The sequence below is a fragment of the Chlorocebus sabaeus genome, chromosome 10, assembly GCF_047675955.1.
Source record: "Chlorocebus sabaeus isolate Y175 chromosome 10, mChlSab1.0.hap1, whole genome shotgun sequence".
NCBI lineage: Eukaryota > Metazoa > Chordata > Mammalia > Primates > Cercopithecidae > Chlorocebus > Chlorocebus sabaeus.
In genome coordinates this window covers 3297136-3319932 of record NC_132913.1, presented here as the reverse complement: position 1 = coordinate 3319932, position 22797 = coordinate 3297136, and the positions used below count along the sequence as shown (strand labels likewise).

Sequence of the window (22797 nt, the reverse complement as noted above, 5' to 3'; positions counted from 1 at the left end):
CACATTGCACAAACTCTATGTCAAAATACAAATTGCAATCATCACTATCTTGAAGGTATATTGGTTATGAGATTTACTGATAGAGGTTGCTCCTTAATACATTGATAAAGCAGCATAGGTATTGCTATGCACAGATTTGCCTTGCCTTGACTTGCCTTTCCCTTCCTTTCCTTTCTTTCCTTTCTTTTTTCTTTTCTTTTTCCTTCTTTTCTCTTCTCTTCTCTTCTCTCTTTGAGACAGGGGCTCCCTCTGCCACCCAGGCTGGAGTGCAATGAGGCAAAATTGGCTCACTGCAACCTCCACCTCCCAGACTCAAACAATCCTCCTGCCTCAGCCTCCCAAGTAGCTGGGTCTACAGGTGTGCACCACCACATCCGACTAACTTTTGTATTTTAATAGAGACAGGGTTTCACCATGTTGGTCAGGCTCGTCTCGAACTCCTGACCTCAGGTGATCCGCCTGCCTTGGCCTTTCAAAGTGCTGGGATTACTCACTGTGCCCAGCTAATTTTTAAATGTTTTTGTAGAGATAGGGTCTCACCATGTTGCCCCAACTGATCTTGAACTTCTGGACTCAGGAGATCCTCCCGCCTCGGCCTCCCAACGTGCTGGGATTGCAGGCACGAGCCACCGTGCCTGGTCCAGATTTGTTTTTCATACATTTTGATAATAAACATGTGTGTATATAATTTGTTCCCTTTGGGGTCCTATGTATTTTATCTTACACACTTAAGGACATTTTTCTTTCTTTTGTCTTTTTTTTTTTTTTTAAAATTGAGACAGAATCTCGCTCTGTCACCCAGGCTGGAGTGCAGTGGCCCGATCTCGGCTCACTGCAACCTCCACCTCTGGGGTTCAAGCGATTCTCCTGCCTGAGCCTTGCCAGTCGCTGGGACCACAGGCGCCCTGCTGTAGAGAGGGGGTTTCACCATGTTGGCCGGGCTGGTCTCAAACTCCTGACCTCATGATCCACCCGCCTCGGCCTCCCAAAGTGCTGAGATTATAGGCGTGAGCCACTGCGCTGGGCCGAGGATGTTTTTCTGAGAAGGATGATTGGGCTTCTTAAGACTGTCAAAGGTGGTCTGTGGCAAATAAAAGGTTAAGGACACCTCTACAGCTCCATTCTTAGAGACTCAGGCCCTGCCTCCTCTGCACTTCACTTGGATTCTTGTCTTATCTGTTTCTTCCAACTTCCATCCTTTTGGCGACTACCAGGACTCTCCTTCTGACCAGTCTCTTTTAACTGAGGATTTCTTTGGTCCTAACATTGACTTGACATCTTCCTGAGGCTGCCTCTTCATTTTCCATCTCTGTCTGGCAGTGCAGCTCAAGGGTAGCAGTCCTGCTCTGGCACCTGGCCCAGGCAATGACCCACAGAGCTGTGACTTCAGGACTGCCATGCACCAGCCAGAAGATATGTTAGCCACCCAAGGCTACGAGGCCACCCAAGAAGCCAATCGCCCTTAGAAAAACAGCTAATAGCATCAGGCTGGGAGTGGTGGCTCATGCCTATAATCCTAGCAATTTGGGAGGTCGAGGCTGGTGGATCACTTGAGGCCGGGAGTTCGAAACCAGCCTGGCCAACATGGTGAAACCTTGTCCTTACTAAAAAAAATACACAAGAAATTTAGCCAGGCATGGTGGCAAGAGGGAGGCTGAGGTAGGAGAATCGCTTGAACCCAGGAGGCGGAGGTTGCAGTGAGCCGAGATTGTGCCACTGCACTCCAGCTTGGGGGACACAGAGCGACTCTATCTAAAAAATAAAAGAAAGAAAGAAAGAAAGAGAAAAACAGCTAATAGCATCGGCAGCACAGAATGGGGATTCCTGCAGTCCCACGTCCCGTGAACCTATTCCTGCCTCCTGAGGGTATTGGCCCTACTTCTGTGGCTTCCCTGACCATGTCATTTCATATTTTGACACCTGGCTCATGACCTGCATTTGTAGTGCCACACATGGCCTTCTAGATTGAAGACGTCCGCATTTCCATTGCTCACTTAACCCCGTCAGTGGCCAGATGGAACATATCCACCTCCCACAGAGCATCCTTGCATAGCCCGTCTGCCAGTTTGCAGTAATTAGGTTCGCTGCTCCCTTGGTTTTCCTTAGCATTTCCACTGTGGCACCTGCTCAGCATTTGGAGGAATTCCACGCTCCCATAAGACCAGAATGATGCCTTCAGGTGGCTGGAAAGAACCACTCCTAAATCTCCAACCAACCAACCCCATTTGTAGGAGAGGTCATCCCAGAGAGAAAGAACCCGGTGCAGCTCAGCTCCTGCACTCCCCGTGCGTCAGTGGCACACTCTGGCCTCTAGAGGGATCTCCAAGAACAAGGAAGAGAAGGAGGCTCCGCACTGTCACAGAATGGGGGTCCAGGAGCTTACATCACCAGCTGCCCTGGAAAAGGGGGCTCATGTCCTGACCGTGTCTCTAAAGGCACTGATGTCCTTTGGTATCCTTTGGACAAGCACATCCTACTTGATTTACCCTGCCTGGTCCGTTTTTTCTCTCTGGCCGCTGGCAACATTCATCTGTGACTGCTTAGGCTGAGCCTGGCCTCACCCTCAATACCCAAGCGCTCCCTTAATAGAGACTCCAGAGTTTGGCCAGGCGCAGTGACCCACTCCTGTAATCCCAGCACTTTGGGAGGCCGACGTGAGTGGATCACCTGAAGTCAGGAGTTCGAGACCAGTCTGGCCAACATGGTGAAACCTTGTCTCCACTAAAAGTACAAAAATTAGCCAGGTGTGGTGGTGCATGCCTGTAACCCCAGCTACTCAGGAGGCTGAGGCAGGAGAATCACTTGAACCTGGGAGGTGGTTGCAGTGAGCTGAGATCACGCCACTGTACTCCAGTCTGGGCAACAGAGCGAGACTGTCTCAAAAAAAAAAAAAAAAAAAAAAGTCCAGAGTTTGACAGACAGATACAGTGGATATATCCAGAAAGCAACATGGGCAAATGTACATATCCAATCTCATCTAGGCATCTTTCTAGGATGAAACAGGGTTCTGCATTATGTTTCGTTTTGACTTTGTCCTTTAAGTTTACTGTCTGAAGTACTTAAAAATGTTTCTTTTTCCATCTTATTTTGAAATTTCCAAACATCACAGAAGAGATGGAAAAAAAGTATAGTGAGCAGCTATATTCCACCCATTTTTTTGTTTGTTTGTTTGTTTTTGAGACAGTTTCTGTTACCCAGGCTAGGCTGGAGTGCAGTGGTGCAATCACAGCTCACTACAGCCTCAAACTCCTGGGCTCAAAAGATCCTCCTGTCTCAGCCTCCCAAGTAGCTGGGATTACAGGGTACATGCCACCACACCTGATTATTTGTCTTTTGTTTGTTTTTTGTAGAGATGGGGGGGTCTCACTTTTTTTTTCTTTTTTTGCCTAGGCTGGTCTCAAACTCCTGGCTTCAAGTGATGCTCCCGCCTCGGCCTCCCAGAGTACTGAGATTCCAGGTGTGAGTCACCACGCCTGGCCGATTCAACCATTTTTAACATTTTGGACAACTGCATTTCTTGTGCCTTCAGTCATCCCCCTATACATGTATATAATTGTGTACATTTGTATACACCCACTTTTTTCCCCTGAACTGGATATATGTTCATGCATAGTTGCTTCACTATAAAATACTTCAGTAAGCATCCCCTAAGAAGGATAATTTTCTCCAACACTGACTTGCTACAATGAGCTCCAGGGTCCCCAGAGAAACTGGGTCCTTTATTATTCAGTTATCCCTGCAGGTGGCTTCTCAGCAGGTGGATCAGTAGGGGCAGGCAGGCACCCAGTGCCAGGCTGTTGCCTCCAGCTGTTCCCAAGGGCCAGCCATTGAGCCTCTCTTTTAATGGTTCGGTGGGGCCTAGTCCTGATTCTAATTAAGAGGCCAGTCATTCAGATTCCAGGCTTCCCAGGAACAAAAAACCCAGTAATCCCTTCATTTTATGTTTCATATTTTATTCTTTTTCAACAGGCCTTGCGGCCGGGTGCAGTGGCTCATGCCTGTAATCCCAGCACTTTGGGAGGCCGAGGTAGGGGGATCACTTGAGGTCAGAAGTTTGAGACCAGCCTGGCCAACGTGGTGAAACCTCACCTCTACTAAAAATACAAAAATTAGTTGGGCATGGTGGCGCACGCCTGTAATTCCAGCTACTTGGGAGGCTAAGTAAGGAGAATCGCTCGAACCCAGGAGGCAGAGGTTGTAGTGAGCCGAGATCATGCCACTGTACTCCAGCCTAGGTGACAAAGTGAGACTCTGCTTAAAAAAAAAAAAAGAGAGAAAAGAAAAAAAAAAGGCCAGGCATGATGGCTTACACCTGTAATCCCAGCACACTTTGGGAGGCCAAGGTGGGCGGATTGCCTGAGGTGAGGAGTTCAAGACCAGCCTGGCCAACATGGTGAAACCCGATCTCTACTAAAACAAAAATAAACAAAAAAAAATTAAAAAATTAGCCAGACACAGTGGCTTGTGCCTATAGTCCCAGCTACTCGGGGGGCTGAGGCTGGAGAGTCTCTTGAACCAGGGAGGCAGAGGTTGTGGTGAGCCAAGATTGTACCACCGCACTCTAGCCTGGGTGACAGAGTGAGACTCTGTCTCAAAACAAAACAAACAAACAAAAAACAGGCCTTGCATTCACACATTATAAATGTATGTACATGGCAAAGTCTTCCCACTTCTGTCTCTTGCTTGCTCACTTCCCTCTGGAGGAAACCAAACTTACCAGCTCCAGTGGTCATTCCCAAGATTGCCGACATGTTTACAAGCAAATCTGTGTATCTATATGGTCCCTTTTTGTTATAGAAACAGTAGCACATTATATATGCTGTTCTGCACGTTTCCAACAATACTTTAAAAGCATGTAACTAGAATGAGGGTCTAAGTCCACGCAGCCAAAGACTATGGTTAGCAAGATAAAGATGTGCAGATGAGCCGGGCGCGGTGGCTCACACCTGTAATCCCAGCACTTTGGGAGGCTGAGGCAGGTGGATTACCTGAGACCAAGAGTTGGAGACCAGCCTGGCCAACCAATATGGTGAAACTGGCTACTAAAAATACAAAAATTAGCTGGGTGTGGTGGTGGGCACCTGTAATCCCAGCTACTCGGGAGGCTGAGGTGGGAGAATCACTTGAAGCTGGGAGGTGGAGGTTGCAGTGAGTCAAGATGGAGCCACTGCATTCCAGCCTAGGAGACAGAGCAAGACTCCTTTTCAAAAAGAAAAAAATAAAAATAAGGCCAGGCTCGGTGGCTCATGCCTATAATCCCAGCACTTTGGAAGGCCAAGGTGGGCAGATCATGAGGTCAGGAGATCGAGACCATCCTGGCTAACACAGTGAAATCCTGTCTCTACTAAAAATACAAAAAGTTAGCTGGGCATGGTGGCACACATCTGTAGTCTCAGCTACTCGGGAGGTTGAGGCAGGAGAATAGTTTGAACCCAGGAGGGAGAGGTTGCAGTGAGCAAAGATCATGCCATTGTACTCCAGCCTGGGTGACAGAGCAAGACTCTGTCTCAAAATAAATAAATAAATAAATAAATACATAGCATGTGACCAGAGTGAAGGTCTAAGTCCAGGCCGCCAAAGAGTATGGTTAGCAAGATAAAGATGTGCCGACGAGCTGGTGCAGTGGCTCACACCTGTACTACTAGCACTTTCGGAGGACAAGGTGGGCAGTTTACTTGAGGTCAAGAGTTCGAAACCAGCCTGGCCAACATGGTGAACCCTCATCTCTACTAAAAATACAAAAAATTAGCCCGGCGTGGTTGTGGACGCCTGTAATCCCAGGTCCTTGGGAGGCTGAGACAGGAGAATCACTTGAACCTGGGAGGTGGAGGTTGGCAGTGAGCCGAGATTGTGCCGTTGCACTCCAGCTTGGGCAACAGAGCAAGACTCCCATCTCAAAAAAAAAAAAGATGTGCAGATAAGAGCAGAAATTAACCAAAAGTCGATACAAACTGCAGAAAGAAAACACCTCAAAGAGTTGCTGAGAGCTAAATTAATTCAATGTGGCTGGAATTGTAAAAGTAGTTAAAGAGAAAGGACTGGAGCACATTACTATTGATGACTTGGTGGTTGAAATCACTTCAAAAGGCAGAGCCCTGGTATGCGACAGTGTAAAGAAGGAGCTCCTGGCCAGGAGCAGTGGCTCATGCCTGTAGTCTCAGCACTTTGGGAGGCCGAGTTAGGTGGATGGCTTGAGCCCAGGAGATCAAGCCCAGCCTGAGCAGCATATTAAAACCTTGTCTCCCCCCACCACTAAAAAAAAAAAATTAGCTTGACATGGTGGCACATGCCTATAGTCCCATCTGCTTGGGAGGCTGAGATGGGAGGATCACTTGAGCCTAAGAGTTTGAGGCTGCAGTGAGCTATGATCACTGCATTCCAGCCTGGGTGATAGGGCAAGACCCTGTCTCAAAAACACACACACATAAAACAAAGAGGGCGACTGTGGTTTTGACTGCTGCTAGTTAGTTTCCAAAGTGTCAGAGGCCAAGTACAGGTCAAGCACCATTAGAAATAGGGTCATCTTGCTGGTCCAAGTGTAGTGGTGTTTACAACCAATTGATCACAACCAGTTACAGATTTCTTTGTTCCTTCTCCACTCCCACTGCATCTCTTGACTAGCCAAAAAAAGAAAAAAAAAAAAAAAAAAAGAAACAGGGTCATCATTATCGTAGTGGACAGTAAGTATGGATGGACAATAATCAGAATGGCTTTACTCAAGATATTCTCCCTGATGTCTCACTGATTGTGATGTCCCTAGGCATAAAACATATGGGAACTGCACTAAAGTCTTGCTTGTTTTTTTTTTTTTCTATAACCTCTGCCTCCTGAGTTCAAGTGATTCTCCAGTCTCAGCCTCCCAAGTATCTGGGATTACATGTGCGTACCACCATGTCTGACTAACTTTTGTATTTGTAGTAGAGATGGGGTTTCACCATGTTGGCCAGGCTGGACTCAAACTCCTGACCTCAGGTGACCCTACTGCCTCAGCCTCCCATAGTGCTGGGATCACAGGTATGAGCCACTGCGCCTGGCCTTACTTGAAGTACAAATGTTCTTCCCCCACCCCTGACCCCCCACCAACACAGGGTCTCGCTCTGTCACCCCGGCTGGAGTGCAGTAGCATGATCTTGGAACCTCTGTCTCCTAGGCCTCAAGCCATCCTCCTGCCTCGGCCTCCAGAGCGGCTGGGACTATAGGCATGTGTCACCACTCTGAGCTAATTTTTCTATTTTTTCAGTAGAGACAGGGTTTTGCCATGTTGCTCAGGCCTGGTCTCTAACTCTTGAGCTCAAGCAATTCACCCAGCTTGACCTCCCAGCGGGCTTAAATTACAGGCATGAGCCACCGCACCTGGCCGAATAAGTACAAATGTTATAATTATGGAGTCCCCAGACCTGATTGTAGGGTCATTATCCCTCATCCAATTCTCACACCTGAGCCAGTTTATAGACTTAGCGCTTTTTGAATAAAGGGGAGGAAAAGCCCCGGGGAGGATGACCCTGCAGCGTGGCCACACAGACACATGCCCTCTTCTTCCTTGCCTTCCCACGGGGGATCTGTGGCCTTTTACCATAGAGACTGTGCATTGTAGAAAGGAAAATACCCAGAATTGTCAGGGATTGCTGGATGCGGTCTCTTAACTGATGCTGTGTCCTGAGGAACTTTTGTGTGGTGGGCTGAACAATAACCCCCCAAAATGTAGTGCACTTCCTAATCCCTGGAGTGGAAACTGGGAATACGTGGCTTGGCAGATGTCATTAAGCTGAGGATCTTTGATGGGGGCATTATCCTGGATTATCCATGTGGAACCAACGTGATGGCAAAGGTCCTTATGAGAGGGAGTCGGGAAGGTCAGAGAGAGAGAAGGATGTATGACAACAAAGGAGAGGTTGGAGTATGTGGGGCTACGATCCAAGCGACGCGGACAGTTTCTAGAGGCTGCAAAAGGCAAGAAAACAGACTCTCCCCTAGAGCTTCCAAAAAGAATGCAGCTGGTCAACCCATTTTAAACTCCTGACCTCCAAAACGGTAAGACTTTGAATTCTAATTGTTCCCTGAAAGGGCTATAGGCACTGTGCATATTGACTCACACAGGTGATTCTAGTATTTTGGGAAGCCAAGGTGGGATGACTGCTTGAGCCCAGGAGTTTGAGACCAGCCTGGGCAACATAATGAGACCCCATCTCTTAAAAAAAAAAAAATCAACTGGTTGGCTGGGCGCAGTGGCTCACGCCTGTAATCCCAGCACTTTGGGAGGCTGAGGCGGGTGGATCACCGGAGGTCGGGTGTTCAAGACCAGCCTGACCAACATGGAGAAACCCCGTCTCTACTAAAAATACAAAATTAGTCGGGTACGGTGTCACATGCCTGTATTCCCAGCTACTCAGGAGGCTGAGGCAGGAGAATCGCTTGAACCCGGGGGGCGGCGGTTGCCGTAAGCCGAGATTGTACCACTGCACTCCAGCCTGGGTGACAGAGCGAGACTCCATCTCAAAAAAAAAAAAGAGTAAACGACAGTTGAAGGCAACCCTCCAAGGAGAGTACATGAGTCATGGCCTATAATTGGATAACATCAAGGTTGACATGCTCTTACACTAAAGACAGTAAATAAAGTAGAAATCCTGGAGGCATTCCCAGGACGCGGGTTAATCAGAAGTCAACATGGAAGATTAGTGTCCAAGATGGAGTCACTAGTGTCTCCACACTAGTCAAAGTGGCGACTTTTGGAGTCATGATAAATGGAGTTATTGTCTAAGTTCATCCCACAGTAAGTCTAGTGTTCTGTGAACCCACTCTGTATTTTTTTTCTATACTCAATAACTGGTAAAATCCTCACAATGGCTCTCTGACCCATGGAAGGAAGGCTGCTGTTATGTAGGAAGTGCCTGAGTGGAAGCCCTGAAATTGCCCCCACACCCCTTCAAAAGCAATACAGCATCCCTTGGGAAACTTCAGAGATTAATATCACCATTAAAGAACACAAAGATGTGGAATTAGTGATTCCCCACTTCATTTACCTATTAGTTCTGTGCAAAAAAATGATTTTGAGGAGGACAATGGATTGTTGTAAATTTAAATTCCAATTGTGGCCGGTCGTGGTGGCTCATGCCTGTAACCCCAGTACTTTGGGAGGTCGAGGCGGGCAGATCACAAGGTCAGCAGATCGAGACCATCCTGACTAACACGGTGAAACCCCATCTCTACCAAATATACAAAAAATTAGCCGGACATGGCGATGGATGTCTGTAGTCCCAGCTACTTGGGAGGCTGAGGCAGGAGAATGGTATGAACCCAGGAGGCGGAGCTTGCAGTGAGCCAAGATCGAGCCACTGTACTCCAGCCTGGGCAACAGAGCAAAACTCCATCTCAAGGAAAAAAAAAAAAAAATCCAATTGCTTGCTTTATTTATTTATTTATTTATTTTAAGATGGAGTCTTGCTCTGTTACCCAGGCTGGAGTGCATTGGTGCAATCTCGACTCATGGCAACCTCTGCCTCCCAGGTTCAAGCCATTCTCCTGCCTCAGTCTCCCAAGTAGCTGGGATCACAGATGCCCACCACCACGCCCAGCTCATTATTTTGGTATTTTTAGTAGAGATGAGGTTTCACCATGTTGGCCAGGCTGGTCTTGAACTCCTGACCTCAGGTGATCTGCCCGCCTTGGCCTCCCAAAGTGCTGGAAGTACAGGCGTGAGCCACCACGCCCGGCCACAAATGCTTTTTTCTTTTTCTTTCTTTTTTTTTTTTTTTTTTGAGACAGAGTCTTGCTCTGTCGCCCAGGCTGGAGTGCAGTGGCCGGATCTCAGCTCACTGCAGGCCGGGTTCACGCCATTCTCCTGCCTCAGCCTCCCAAGTAGCTGGGACTACAGGCGCCCGCCACTTCGCCCTGCTAGTTTTTTGTATTTTTTAGTAGAGATGGGGTTTCACCGTGTTAGCCAGGATGGTCTCAATCTCCTGACCTCGTGATCCACCCGTCTCGGCCTCCCAAACTGCTGGGATTACAGGCTTGAGCCACCACGCCCAACCCACAAATGCTTTTTTCTAACAACCAATTAAGAAAAACCGTAAGGTGTTATTTGTTTTCACCTAGAAAGAATAGTGGTCCTATTTGTTGGAAAGCATTCAGCTCTTCTAAGGGACTTCACTTCAGTAAGACAGACTGTTTGGCCATACTTTTCTCCCTCCTGCTCCAAAGTCTAGGAATTAGAAGGAAACAACCCCCAAATCTTCTTCTTTTTTTGGGGTGGGGGGATAGGGTCTTGCTCTGTTGTCCAGGCTGGAGGGCGGTGGTGCAATCATGGTTCACTGCAGCCTCGACCTCTTCAGGCTCACATGATCCTCCCATCTGGGCATCCCAAGTAGCTGGGACTACAGACACGAGCCACCATGTCTGCCTAATTTTTTTCTATTATTTTGTGGTGGGGGGTGGTTCACCATGTTGCCCAGGCTGGTCATAAATGCCTGGGCTCAAGCGACCCTCCTGCCTCCTCCTCCCAAAGTGCTGGGACTGCAGGTATGAGCCACCTTGCCCAGCCCCCAAATCTTGATCTCAGTGATTTCCCTCCTGTTCCTCTCTGATGAACTAATCTTCCCCCTCTGGGTTACCCTCTGCTTTTCATGGCTGAACAAGTTTCCCCCGGGATGGGTACTCTATGGAGCATAATATTTTAGTGACCATAACACTTTTTCTGCATTTTGTCTCACCAACTTGGAGTGCAAGTGATGGCCTTCTCATGTGTCACCTTTCGCACATGTGCAGCCCATCACTATAAATTTCTTTTTTTTTTTTTTTTTTAGACGCGCGTCTTGCTCTGTCATCCAGGCTGGAGTGCAGTGGTGCGACCTTGGCTCACCACAACCTCCACTTCCCAGGTTCAAGCGATTCTCCTGCCTCAGTCTCCCAAGTAGCTGAGATTACAGGCATGTGCCACCACACCTGGATAATTTTTGTATTTTCAGTAGAGACAGGGTTTCACCATATTGGCCAGGCTGGTCTCGAACTCCTGACCTTGTGATCTGCCCACCTTGGCCTCCCAAAGTGCTAGGATTACAGGCATGAGCCACCGCACCTTGCCTCATCACTGTAACTCTCATTGAGTTGCACTCCTTTTCTATCTGGAAATCAAACATTAAACGCCAACTTTGCTTTCCACAATCAATTTATTTGGCTATTGCATTAGACCACTCTTGCATTGCTATAAAGAAATAACTGGGACTGGGTAATTTAAAAAGAAAACAGGTGTACCTGGCTCACAGTTCTGTTGGCTCTACAGGGACCATGATGCAGGCATCTGCTTGGCTTCTAGGGAGGCCTCAGGAAGCTTACAATCATGACAGAAGGTGAAGGGGGAACAGGTATGTCACATGGTGAAAGCAGGAGCGAGTAAGCGGGGGGATAAGGTGCCACACACTTTTAAATGACCAGATTTTGAGAGAATGCACTCAGTATCAGGAAGATAGCACCAAGCCTTGAAGGATCTGTCCCCACCCTAGACCCCTACACCTCCCACAAGGCCCCACCTCCAGTACTGGGAATTATAGTTCAACATGAGGTTTGGGTGGGAGCTTAGAAACCTAGAGGATTCCATGCTGTGTCTCCAGCAGCTCAAGGGGCATTTACTGATTTCAAGGTGTGTCCTTTGCCCATCAGCCACCTGGATGTGAACAGAACAGCCGGCCAGCTCAGTTGAGTGGATCCTCATGGATAGAGGGAGGTGCAGAGAGAAATGTTCATCCAGTATTGGTTGAGCAATGTCCTAGGGGCTAAGGATGTAGCGCTGAACTAAATGATGTCCCTGTCCTCATGGAGTGACACCTAGTGGGGGATGCAAACTATCAACATACATAAAATGGAAAAAAATAGAAAAGGTGGAGGATCGATAGTAAGTTTGAGGACTGAACTTCAAAAAGTCAGGAAAGGTCCTTTGTTTTTGTTTGTTTCGTTTTTTTGAGATGGAGTCTTGCTCTGTCACCCAGGCTAGAATACAGCGGCATGATCTCAGCTCACTGCAACCTCTGCCTCCCGGGTTCAAGTGATTCTCCTGCCTTAGCCTCCTGAGAAGCTGGGATTACAGGCTTGTGCCACCACGCCCAGCTCATTTTTGCAGTTTTAGTAGAGATGGGGTTTCACTACATTGGCCACACTGGTCTGGAACTTCTTTGAGATCAGGCAATCCACCCGCCTTGGCCTCCCAAAGTGTTGGGATTACAGGCGTGAGCCACTGTGCCTGGCTCTGGTGAATAGTTCTTAGACACGTCACTAAAAGCAAGATCCATAAGAGAAAAATGGATAGACTGCACTTCACCAAAATTAAAAACTTTTGCTCTAAGAAAGATCCTGTTAAAGGCAAGAGAAAACAAGCTATACACAGGGAGAAAATGTTTCCAAACAACGTATCTGACATAACCTGTATCTAAAATATATAAAGTACCCTCAAAACTCAATAGTGGAAAACCAAATAATTTAATTAGAGAATAAGCTAGGGCATGACAAGGCATTCCACCGAAGGATATACAGATTGCAAATGACCATGTGAAAATATGTTCATCATCACCAGCCATTAGGGAAGTGCAAATTGAAACCATGATGAGGAATTACTATATGCCTATCAAAATAACAACAATTTAAAAAAAAATGACAGTACCAATTGTGGGTAAGAATGCAGAGAAAATGGATCTCTCATAGACCGGTGGTGGGAATGTAAAATGATACAGCCATTCTACAAAATAGTTTGGCAGTTCCTTACAAGCAAAATGTACATTTACCATATGATCAAGTAATTGCACTCTTGGTCATTCATCTCAGATAAACAAAAACTTAGGTCTAGGCCAGGCATGGTGGCTCATGCCTATAATCCCTGTATTTTGGGAGGCCAAGGCAGGCAGATCACTTGAGGTCAGGGGTTCGAAAACAGCCTAGCCAACATGGCAAAACTCCATCTCTACTAAAAATAAAAAAATTAGCCGGGTGTGGTGGCACACACTTGTAATCCCAGGTACTCGGGAGGCTGAAGCAGGAGAATCGCTTGAATCCAGAGGCGGAGGTTGCAGTGAGCCAGATCACGCCACTGCACTCCAGCCTGGGTGACAGAGCAACACTCCATCCCAACAAAAACAAAAACATACAAAAAACTTGTGTCTATGTAAAAAACCTGTACATCAGGCTGGGCGTGGTGGCTCATGGCTATAATCCCAGCACTTTGGGAGACCAAGCGGGGAGGACTGCTTGAGCCCAAGAGTTTGAGACCAGCCTGGGTAACATGGTAAGACCTGATTAAATAAATAAATAAATGTTTTAATTTGAGATGGCATCTTGGTCCTCACCCAGGCTGGAGTGCAGTGGCGCAATCTCTACTCACTGCAACCTATGCCTCCTGGGTGCAAGCAATTCTCTTGCCTCAGCCTCCTAAGTAGCTGGGATTACAGGCGCCCACCACCATGCCCAGCTGATTTTTGTAATTTTAAATAAATAAATGAATACATAAATACATAAATAAAAATACAAATCTGTACATGAATGTTAATAGGAGCTTTATCTGAAATAGTCCAGAACTGGAAAAAACCCAAATGTCCTTCAATAGGTGATGCTAAAATGAATCCGTGTTTGCACCATGGAATATTACTCAGTAATAAAAAGGAACAAACTATTGATATCTACAACTTGTATGGCTCCACAGGTGGTTATGCTGAGTAAAATAAATAAATAAATAAATAAGCTACACACTAGATGATTCTATTCATATAACATTCTAGAATTGAAAAATTTTATATTTAGTGATCAAAATGATGGTTGCCACAGTCTAGGGGTCTTGGGGGTAGGAAAGTAGTTCAGACTTCATAAAAGGGTAGCACAAGGGAGATCTTTGTGGTGCTGCAATAGTTGTGGGTCTTCATTTTGGCAGTAGTTACACAAATGTACAGACACATACAAAACGACGGAAGTATACCTGTCTCCCCCACACAACGTACCAAGTCAATTTCTGGTTTTGATACTGTAACGTAGATATTTGAAATGTAATCATTGGGGGAATGGGCTTAAGGGTACAAAACACCTCTGCATACTATTTTTGCAACTTCTTGTGAATTTATAATTATTTCTAAATAAAAAGTTTAAGTTTTTTTAAAATCTGTTTTTGTTCAAATAAGGTAGCACTTTTCAGAAAAAGGTTTAGAAAAGGTGAAATCCAACTTTCTTAGAAGCTCTGCACTACCACTTAGTTGTATTTTAAAACTAAGCAAACTTTGGTTTTGTTCATGTATCACATAGCAGAAGATCAAGATAAGGCCAAGAAAAAGTATATAATCAACTTTGTTATATGGTGAATTAACAATTTCCTTTTTATGGAAGCATTAGCTGATGTGATTTTAAGAGGGCTAGAAAACACACTAAGGAAAGCTAACGCAACAGCTCCCTTGTGAAATAAATTTTAAAATGCTCATTTTTTTTCTTTTTGTGTGTGTACACATTTAGTTTTATTGTAACAAAGCAACTTGTACACTTTTAACTTTTAAAACTGAGCATGAGCTTTCCTTTTCAGTGAAACAAAATTTAAAAATAAACAGGAACAAAATTACAATCGAGAACGTCAATTCCAAATAAGATCCTAGGGGTTCTGCTGATTCTCCCACTGAGTGGCAGGGCTCAAGTCATCATTAGGAGATAATTTATTTTAAAAGTGTCATCTTATGTAAGGATGTCTATCAAACATCACAATTAAACATGCCAAAGGAGAAGCCATGTTGTAAAATGTCCACTGAACCCATCCAAACATCTCAGACCCATTCTTTGTTGACTTCCAGAATCCCATTTTAAAAAAGTTTTTCTTTCTTTTTTTAAACAAGAGAAAGTAGACAGAAAGATGTTGGTAAATGCTAACTGTCCATATTCACATAGAGACCCAGTGTACTCTCCGAGCCCAACATACAGAGCCAGCAGGAAGAAAGCTAGAATTGAACGCTCTGCTACGCAGGGACCTAGAGCCCTCCAGCTTCCAGTAGAGCGAAGCGGGTAGGTTTTTCTTTTTTTCCACAGAGCTGGGTGGTGGTGATTCCATACAGTTTTTGCTCAGACAGGAAGGGATAAAAATGAATTTCGAACAGAAAGGGGTAGAGCCTCTTTTCCCATTGTATTCTGCTCAAGGTATTTCCCCCAAAATAAGTTGAGAACCATAGTGTAAAGAAACCTCAAGAACAGGGAGACTGAGCACAAGTGGGGGGCGGGGGGGAAAGACTGCAACTTGCTCCCAGGGACTGGAGAAAATGTAAAAAAAAAAGAAAAAGGAAGGCTGGAATCCATCAGTGTTCTATTAGTCATCTCCTTCATCCTCCTCTCCTTCCTCCCCTTCATCATCATCTTGGCTCATGTTTATTTACTAAAATTATTTTGGGTGGGGTGTGGTGGCTCATGCCTGTAATCCCAGCACTGGGGAGGCCGAGGCGGGTGGATCACCTGAGGTCAAGAGTTCGGGACCAGCCTGGCTAACAGAGTGAAGCCCCGTCTCTACTAAAAAGACAAAAATCAGCCCGGTGCGGTGGGGGGCGCCTGTAATCCCAGCTACTGGGGAGGCTGAGGCTGGAGAATCGCTTGAATCCGGGGGCGGAGGTTGCAGTGAGCCGAGATTGCACCACTGCATTCCAGCCTGGGAGACAGAGCGAGACTCCAACTCCAAAAAAGTGAAAAAGTATTTTTGGCTTTTCATTCACTTTGACTTAATATAGTTAAACACATACCCTTCATTCACTTTGACTTAATATAGTTAAACATATACCCTCCAAAGAGATATTCATTTCTGGGTGGGTTAAATGCTACCTATTCCAAAACACTTTTAAACTAGTTTACATTAGTTAAAAATAAATAAATAAATAAATAAATAAATAAAGGACAAGGCAGTCCCTGCAGACTAAGCTGCCGCTGCCCGAATAAGATAAGCTAAATCGGCTCCTAAAATTTAAAAAGTCTTCCTTTCATCACGCCCCCTGGAAGGTAGCTATCAACATTTTAGGGTTTGGTATAAAGTCGAAGATGCTCAGAAACATGAAGACAAGTGTCCTTACTGTGCCACCGAAAGGCTAAAGGGAGTCAGCTTTTAACAAACGTGTAACGGAGTAGGTCCCAGAGTCCAAATTGGATTTCATCGACTGTCAAAGCTTTCGGGTCTCAGCTGCTGGCACAACGAACCTTCCCAAGACCTTGAGGACTGGCAGCCGACCCGCCACCCTGGAGAGCGGAAGTGCGGAGAGACGGCGGACGCCCGACGCTCTGGCCTGCTAGGTCTCGACTCGGTAGCCGGAAGTCCTCTAGCGTTCGCCTTTAGGAAGCGGAAGTAAGAGGGCGGCCGGCAGCCGGGCAATTGCTTTGCGAGGCTGGGTGTTGAGCCGAGCCGCGGGAAAGGCGCGTGTCGGTTTCTCACTGGCGCAGCCTGCACCGCCGCTGCAGCCCCGCCCCGCCCTGGCGTTGTCCCTGGCCCTGTGGCGGACTAACCACGGCCCGGGCATAGGCAGCAAGGGAGACGCGAGCGGTGCGTGTGCCGCGGCTGCGCTGCCGGTGACAGGTACCCAGGGGTGGCGTGAGGAGGCCTCATGGACGGAGAGAGGGTTTGGGGCGCAAGGCGACCCTGTGCCCCCGTCACATTGAGCTTTCGCCTCTACCGTGACTCAGTTTCCCTTCTGGTGTCCCATCCCTTCCCCTATTCGCGAGCGCCCTGAGTTGCCCTCTGTGGTGGTCTTGGCAAGGTATCGCTTCCGCGGGGGTGGCGGCTGGCTCTGTTCGGAGATCTTGAACCTTTTCTGAAGAGCTTTGGATCCTTGTGCCCAAGTGCAGAAGGAAGTGGGGGAAGTGTCCTACCATGAATTTAGACCAAGCTTGATCCTCAGTGAGTTGAGAACCAGCACTTTGCTGGACCCTGATTGCAGAACGACGTGCCTTTTAAAATAGATTTCTATTTTTCCTGAAATGAATTCGGCTTGATGTGCCTTGGTTGCTGTTTTCGTTTAATACTGTGATCTGTTGGCTGGAAATGGGATGATCCGGTTTCACTTTTAGTGTGGGACCTGCCAGATTGAGATCTGCAGCGTCGCCAATAACTTATAGATGTGAACTGTTTTTGTTCCTTGGCCAGAATCTGCAGTTGTTTTGCATTTCTTGCTAGATTTGAGAAGGAGCATATTTTTGTTCGTTTGAAGTCCTGGGGTCTTTTGCCTTATTGTGCCACACTAACTGTTTCGGAAACATTCACTGATGCACTTGCCAGCCAATTTTAGTGTAAAGTGCGCTCTTTCTTTCAAGACTCTTATACTTGCAAGCGTTTGAAGACCTTTTAAATAGCTATTTAACAGCACCAAAAAACTTGGAATGATTGTAGCCTTTCACTTTGCTTTTTTTTTTTAAGCAAGTCGAATTTAGCAACACTTGACTTCCTTTTGATAAACTTAGCTGAAGCTTATTTTTTAAAACTTCTTATTTATTTTTTTGTAGAGATGAGGTCTTGTTACGTCCCAGTCTGATCTTGAACTCCTGGCCACATGAAACTTATTAAAGGAAGTGAGCAGAATACTCGTATAGTAGCATAGCACATTTATAATGCACATTGAACTTCAGGGGAATATATTAAACTATGGAGAAAATTCTTTTAGAATTTTCCTGCAGCTGTCTGTGAGCATTTTCTTTTTTAAGTTTCCCTGTAACAATACAAGACAATGTGATAATTTTCTTTTTTTTTTTTTTGAGGTGGAGTTTCGCTCTTGTCTTCCAGGCTGGAGTACAATAATGAGGCGATCTCGGCTCACTACAACCTCTGCCTCCGCGATTCAAGTGATTCTCATGCCTCTGCCTCCCAAGTAGCTGGGATTACAGGCACGTGCCACCACGCCCAGCAAATTTTTTGTATTTTTTGTAAAGATGGGGTTTCACCATGTTGGCCAGGCTGGCCTCGAATTCTTGACCTCAGGTGATCCACCCGCCTTGGCCTCCCAAAGTGCTAAGATTGTAGCAGGACAAGCCACAGATAAAACCCCTCAGACACCGAGTTAAAGAAGGAAAGGTTTTATTTGGCCGGGAGCTTTGGCAAGACTCACATCTCCAACAATGGAGCTCCCCAAGTGAGCAATTCCTGTCCCACTTTAAGGGGGTCCGCGTGAGAGGATCGTGATCGATTGAACAAGCAAGGGTACATGACTGGGGGCTGTATGCTCCAGTAAGAACAGAAGAGAACAGGACAGGGATTTTCACAGTGCTTTTCTATAGAATGTCTGTAATCTATAGATAACATAACCGATTAGGTCGGGGTCCATCTTTAACTACCAGGCCCAGGGTGTGGTGCGGGGCTGTCTGCCTGTGGATTTCATTTCTGCATTTTAGTTTTTACTTCTTTCTTTGGAGGCAGAAATTGGGCATAAGACAATATGAGGGGTGATCTCCTCCCTTAGGATTACAGGTGTGAACCACCACGCCCGGCCTGGTGTGATCATTTTCATATCGGATGTATAATAACCACTTCTAGCTGAAATTAGATTTATGTGGTTCACAGGAAATGGTTTTGCTAATAGATACATAGTACATGTGTGTTATGCTTAATAATTTGAGAAGTTAATTTGTTTCTTTAAAAGGATACTTCCTAATATTTTTCCTTGCTACTGTCATATATATCGAATCTCAGATGGCCATGTATAAACTTGCAGATTGCATTTTTTTTTTTTTGAGACAGCTGTCACCCAGCTGGAGTGCAGTGGCACGTTCTTGGCGCACTGCAGCTTCCGCACCCTCCAGGCTCAAGCGACCACCATGCCTGGCTACTTTTTGGTATTTTTAGTAGAGATGGGGTCTCATTATGTCTCCCAGGCTGGTCTCCAACTCCTGAGCTCAAGCAATTCACCTGCTTTGGCCTCCCACAGTGCTGGGATTACAGGCGTGAGCCACCCTGCTGGGCCTGCATATTGTTTTTTAAGAGTCTGCTTTTTTTTTTTTTTTTTAACTTAAAAAAACTATTATTTTAGTTTAAAAACGGGAGAGGAAAAAGTTGGTGATGACTTAGAATTTTCATGCCTCTCCTGTTTTCCAAAAAGTGTAAAGGATTTTTTTTTTTTTTTTTTTTTTGAGACAGGATCTCACTGCCCAGCTGGAGTGCAGTGGTGCTGTCCCTGCTCATTGCAACTTTAAGCAATCCTCTGATTTCAGCCTCCCAAGTAACTAGGACCATAGGCGTGTGCCACCCTGCCCTGGTAATTTTTAAATTTTTTGTAGAGATGGGATCTGTGTCGCTCAGGCTGGTCTTGAACTGACCTCCAGCAATCCTCCTGGGTTGACCTCCCTAAATGCTGGGATTATAGGTGTGAGCCACCATGCCTGGCTCATAATATTTATTAATATTCCCTGTATTTTACTGCAGATAAATAAGCAAGAGATAGTGTTTTAATTTTTTTATTTTTATTTTTTGTGAGACAGAGTCTTGCTCTGTTGCCCAGGCTGGAGTATAGTGGCATGATCTTGCTCATTGCAACCTCCACCTCCTGGCCTCAGGCGATCCTCCCCGCTCAGCCTCCTACAGATGGTTGTTGATAGTTGGGCCTAGAACTTGTTAAAGAGTGTTTTCTGTTTATTCATCATGCCACAAGTATAATGCCTATGATCATGCAACACCACATGGCACATTCTGATGGCCATTATCTCAGACTGTTTGTCTTTGTAAGCAACATTTAAGGACCCCTAGGGTCAGAGTGATAAGGGAGCCTATAAAATGAAGACATACTCAAACCAGAGACCACTCCTCTTCCCGTTCCTCTTCCCCTTCTCCTCCTCCTCCTTCTTTCTTCTTTCTGTCCCACTCTCCTCCTGTCCCACTCTCCTGTCCTGCTGTCCTCCTGCCCCGCTCTCCTCCTGTCCCGCTCTGTTGCCCAGATGCAGCATGGACCTCCTGGGCCCAAGCTATCTTCCCACCTCGGCCTCCCAAGTAGCTGGGACCATAGGTGCATGCCACCATGCCTGGCTGATTTATTAATTTTTTTTTGTTTCAAAAGAAGCTGGCAGTGCCTAAACTTAAAATGCTTCTAAAAGCCACTTTTCTGTTTGGTGTAGTTTATTTTGCTTTTGCCCATCGTTCTTCAGAGATATTGTGTGTTATATGAAGCAGGATGTTAACACAAATGATGCTTTTTATAAAAGGAAGGTATTGACTGGTCCCCAGTGTGGATGGCCTCCCTCAATGATAGATTTTATCTATTATTTAAGCAGTACGAAGGAACTGGGATGAGACGGAAGTGAGCCTTAGCAGAGCGAACATCCTGAGGCCAAGGATAGGTTAGTGCTTCCCACATAGTCATCCCCCTTTTAGCTCTCATTCAAATGGGTAGAGCTTGGATACTGACTTTTCTGTAGCTCAGGGGGGGTCTGATTAGGGTTCTGTTAGGTGGACTTTTGGGATGAAAATCAGAGGCATCTGCAGCTGGACACCTTTTTCTGAAATTGTCCGGATGCTGTCTGTGAGGATCTTGACAGGCTTGGAGCGGCTACTGAGGGAGTCAGGAGGCCTGCATTCTGTGGCCATCCACTTTGCCAGTGACCCCAGATCCCTCATTTTGTGGATGGGGACAGTTGGCTTGGCAAGCCACTAAAATTTTACATTTATTTCAGAACCTGTCTGAGTTTACATTTGAGACCCGTTATGTTCGTTTCCTAGGGCTACCACAACAAAGTATCACAAACTGGGTGCCTTAGAACAACAGACATTTACTGTCTCACAGGGTTAGAAATCCTTAATCAAAGTTTCACAGGACCACGTTCCCGCTGAAATCTTCTCTTAGGAGAATCCGTCTCTGACTCTTCAGCTTCTGGTAGTTTGAGGCATTCCTTAGCTTACAGTATAATTTTAGTGTGTGCCTCTGTCTTCCCCCGGTGGTCCCCTGGGTCTCTACACAGTTGTCCCTCTGTGCGTCTATCTCTGTCCAGATTTCTCCTCTTTATGACGTCAGTCATTGGATTAGTGCCCACCTAATAACCTTGTTTTAACTGATGACCTCTGTAAAGACTGTCTTTACAAATAAGTTGACATTACGAGGTACTGGGGGAGAGGATTTCCATATCTTTTTTGGGGGACACAGTTCAACCCTTAATATCCATCATTTATATTTTCATCTATCTCAGCTTTGCTTTCCTGCTTTATAAAGTATGGTTGTGTGCAAGCTGGTGTGCCACCAACTGATTTTTATACCCCTGTATAGTGTAGATTCCTTGGGAAATGAAGCAGAGCCTTTGTAGGAAAGAATGTAATAACCTAAATGCCTTCAGTTACATATCAGTCACTCAGCAAATATCTGTTGGACTAGCTAGATATTAAGTGCTATTATATGTCAGAAGCATTTCTGTTTCGCTAACTTATGTTATTTTGTGTCTCCAAGTATTAGGATTGTTATTTTGTGTCTCCAAGTATGAGGTTAAAATTACCTTGTAGCAGGCCAGGCCTGGTGGCTCACACCCGTAATCCCAGCACTTCGGGAGGCTGAGGCCTGCAGATCGCAAGGTCAGGAGTTTGAGACCAGCCTAGCCAACATGGTGAAACCCTGTGTCTACTGAAGATACAAAAAATTAGCAGGGTGTGGTGGTGCGTGCCTGTAATCCCAGCTACTCAGGAGGCTGAGGCAGGGGAGTTGCTTGAATCTGGGAGGCGGAGGTTGCATGAGCCGAGATCGCACCACTGCACTCCAGCCTGGGCGACAGAGTGAGACTCCGTCTCAAAAAAAATTTCCTTGTAGCAAAACTTTTTTTCTTTTTTTCCTTTTAGGAGTTTGCTATAAAATGGGAGTTCTGATTGTACTCACTGTTCTGTGGCTGTTCTCCTCAGTAAAGGCCGACTCAAAAGCCATTACAACCTCTCTTACAACAAAATGGTTTTCCACTCCACTGTTGTTAGAAGCCAGGTAAGAGAACGTTTTTTTCCCCTCCATGTATTTGAGTATAAATATAGGCTCTGACAGTTAACATTCAGGAGCTTTTTAAGCAGTGAGATTATCATCAAATGCATTTATGAAGAGCCTCTTTCAGTGTGCACTGTGGTATGTACTGTACAAAGGCTGTTAGGGCATAGCATCATTCAGTAGGACAAGGGCTATGTGGGTTTATAGAGATATGTAGGAACTTTAGACAAATAACTGTTGGATAAGTTAGTATGTTACTTTCCAAAAAGCATAACAAGGGAAGAGAGAGTTGTGCTTATTTATTTATTTATTTTTGGAGACAGGTCTCGCTCTGTTTCCCAGGCTGGAGTGCAGTGATGAGATCTTGGCTCACTGCGACCTCCGCCTCCTAGGTTCAAGGGATTCTCATGCCTCTGCCTCCCGAGTAGCTGGGATTACAGAGATGCTCCACCACACCCTGCTAGTCTTTGTATTTTTAGTAGTGATGGGGTTTCACCATGTTGGCCAGGCTGGTCTTGAACTCCTCAGTCTCATGTGATCTGCCCACCTTGGCCTCCCAAAGTGCTGGGATTACAGATGTGAACCACTGTGCCTGGACAGTTGTATTCAAATTTTCTCCTTATTTGAAGGAAGCTTTAAGAGGTGATTGATAAAAGGAAAAGAAGAGGGCTTAGCAACGTGGGGGAAAGAGGACTTATTTCCCTTAAGAACCTGGAAGAAGGCTGGGTGCAGTGACTCACGCCTATAATCCCAACAGTTTGGAAGGACGAGGTGGGTCCATCACCTGAGGTCAGGAGTTCGAGACTGGCCTGGCAACAATTAGCTGTGTGTGCTGGTGCGTGCCTGAGCATCAGATTAGGAGATTATGCCCATGCAGCTCAATCTTTCTTTT

General features: G+C 45.9%; 1 protein-coding gene across 3 annotated transcripts in view; it reads left to right on the top strand.

Annotated features, from left to right (window-relative positions):
• The first annotated feature begins 16325 nt into the window (after positions 1-16325).
• Positions 16326-22797, top strand: part of UGGT1 (UDP-glucose glycoprotein glucosyltransferase 1) — a 110302-nt gene continuing 103830 nt past the window's right edge. Inside the window, exons 1-2 of one of the 3 annotated variants that reach the window (XM_007964576.3) lie at positions 16326-16552; positions 21773-21908. In XM_007964576.3, the coding sequence (XP_007962767.2) occupies positions 21787-21908 (122 nt within the window). In that variant the 5' untranslated portion in view covers positions 16326-16552; positions 21773-21786. Of the gene's footprint in view, positions 16734-21772; positions 21909-22797 lie in introns of all 3 variants that reach the window. The other 2 variants (XM_007964573.3, XM_007964574.3) reach the window with 2 other exon arrangements.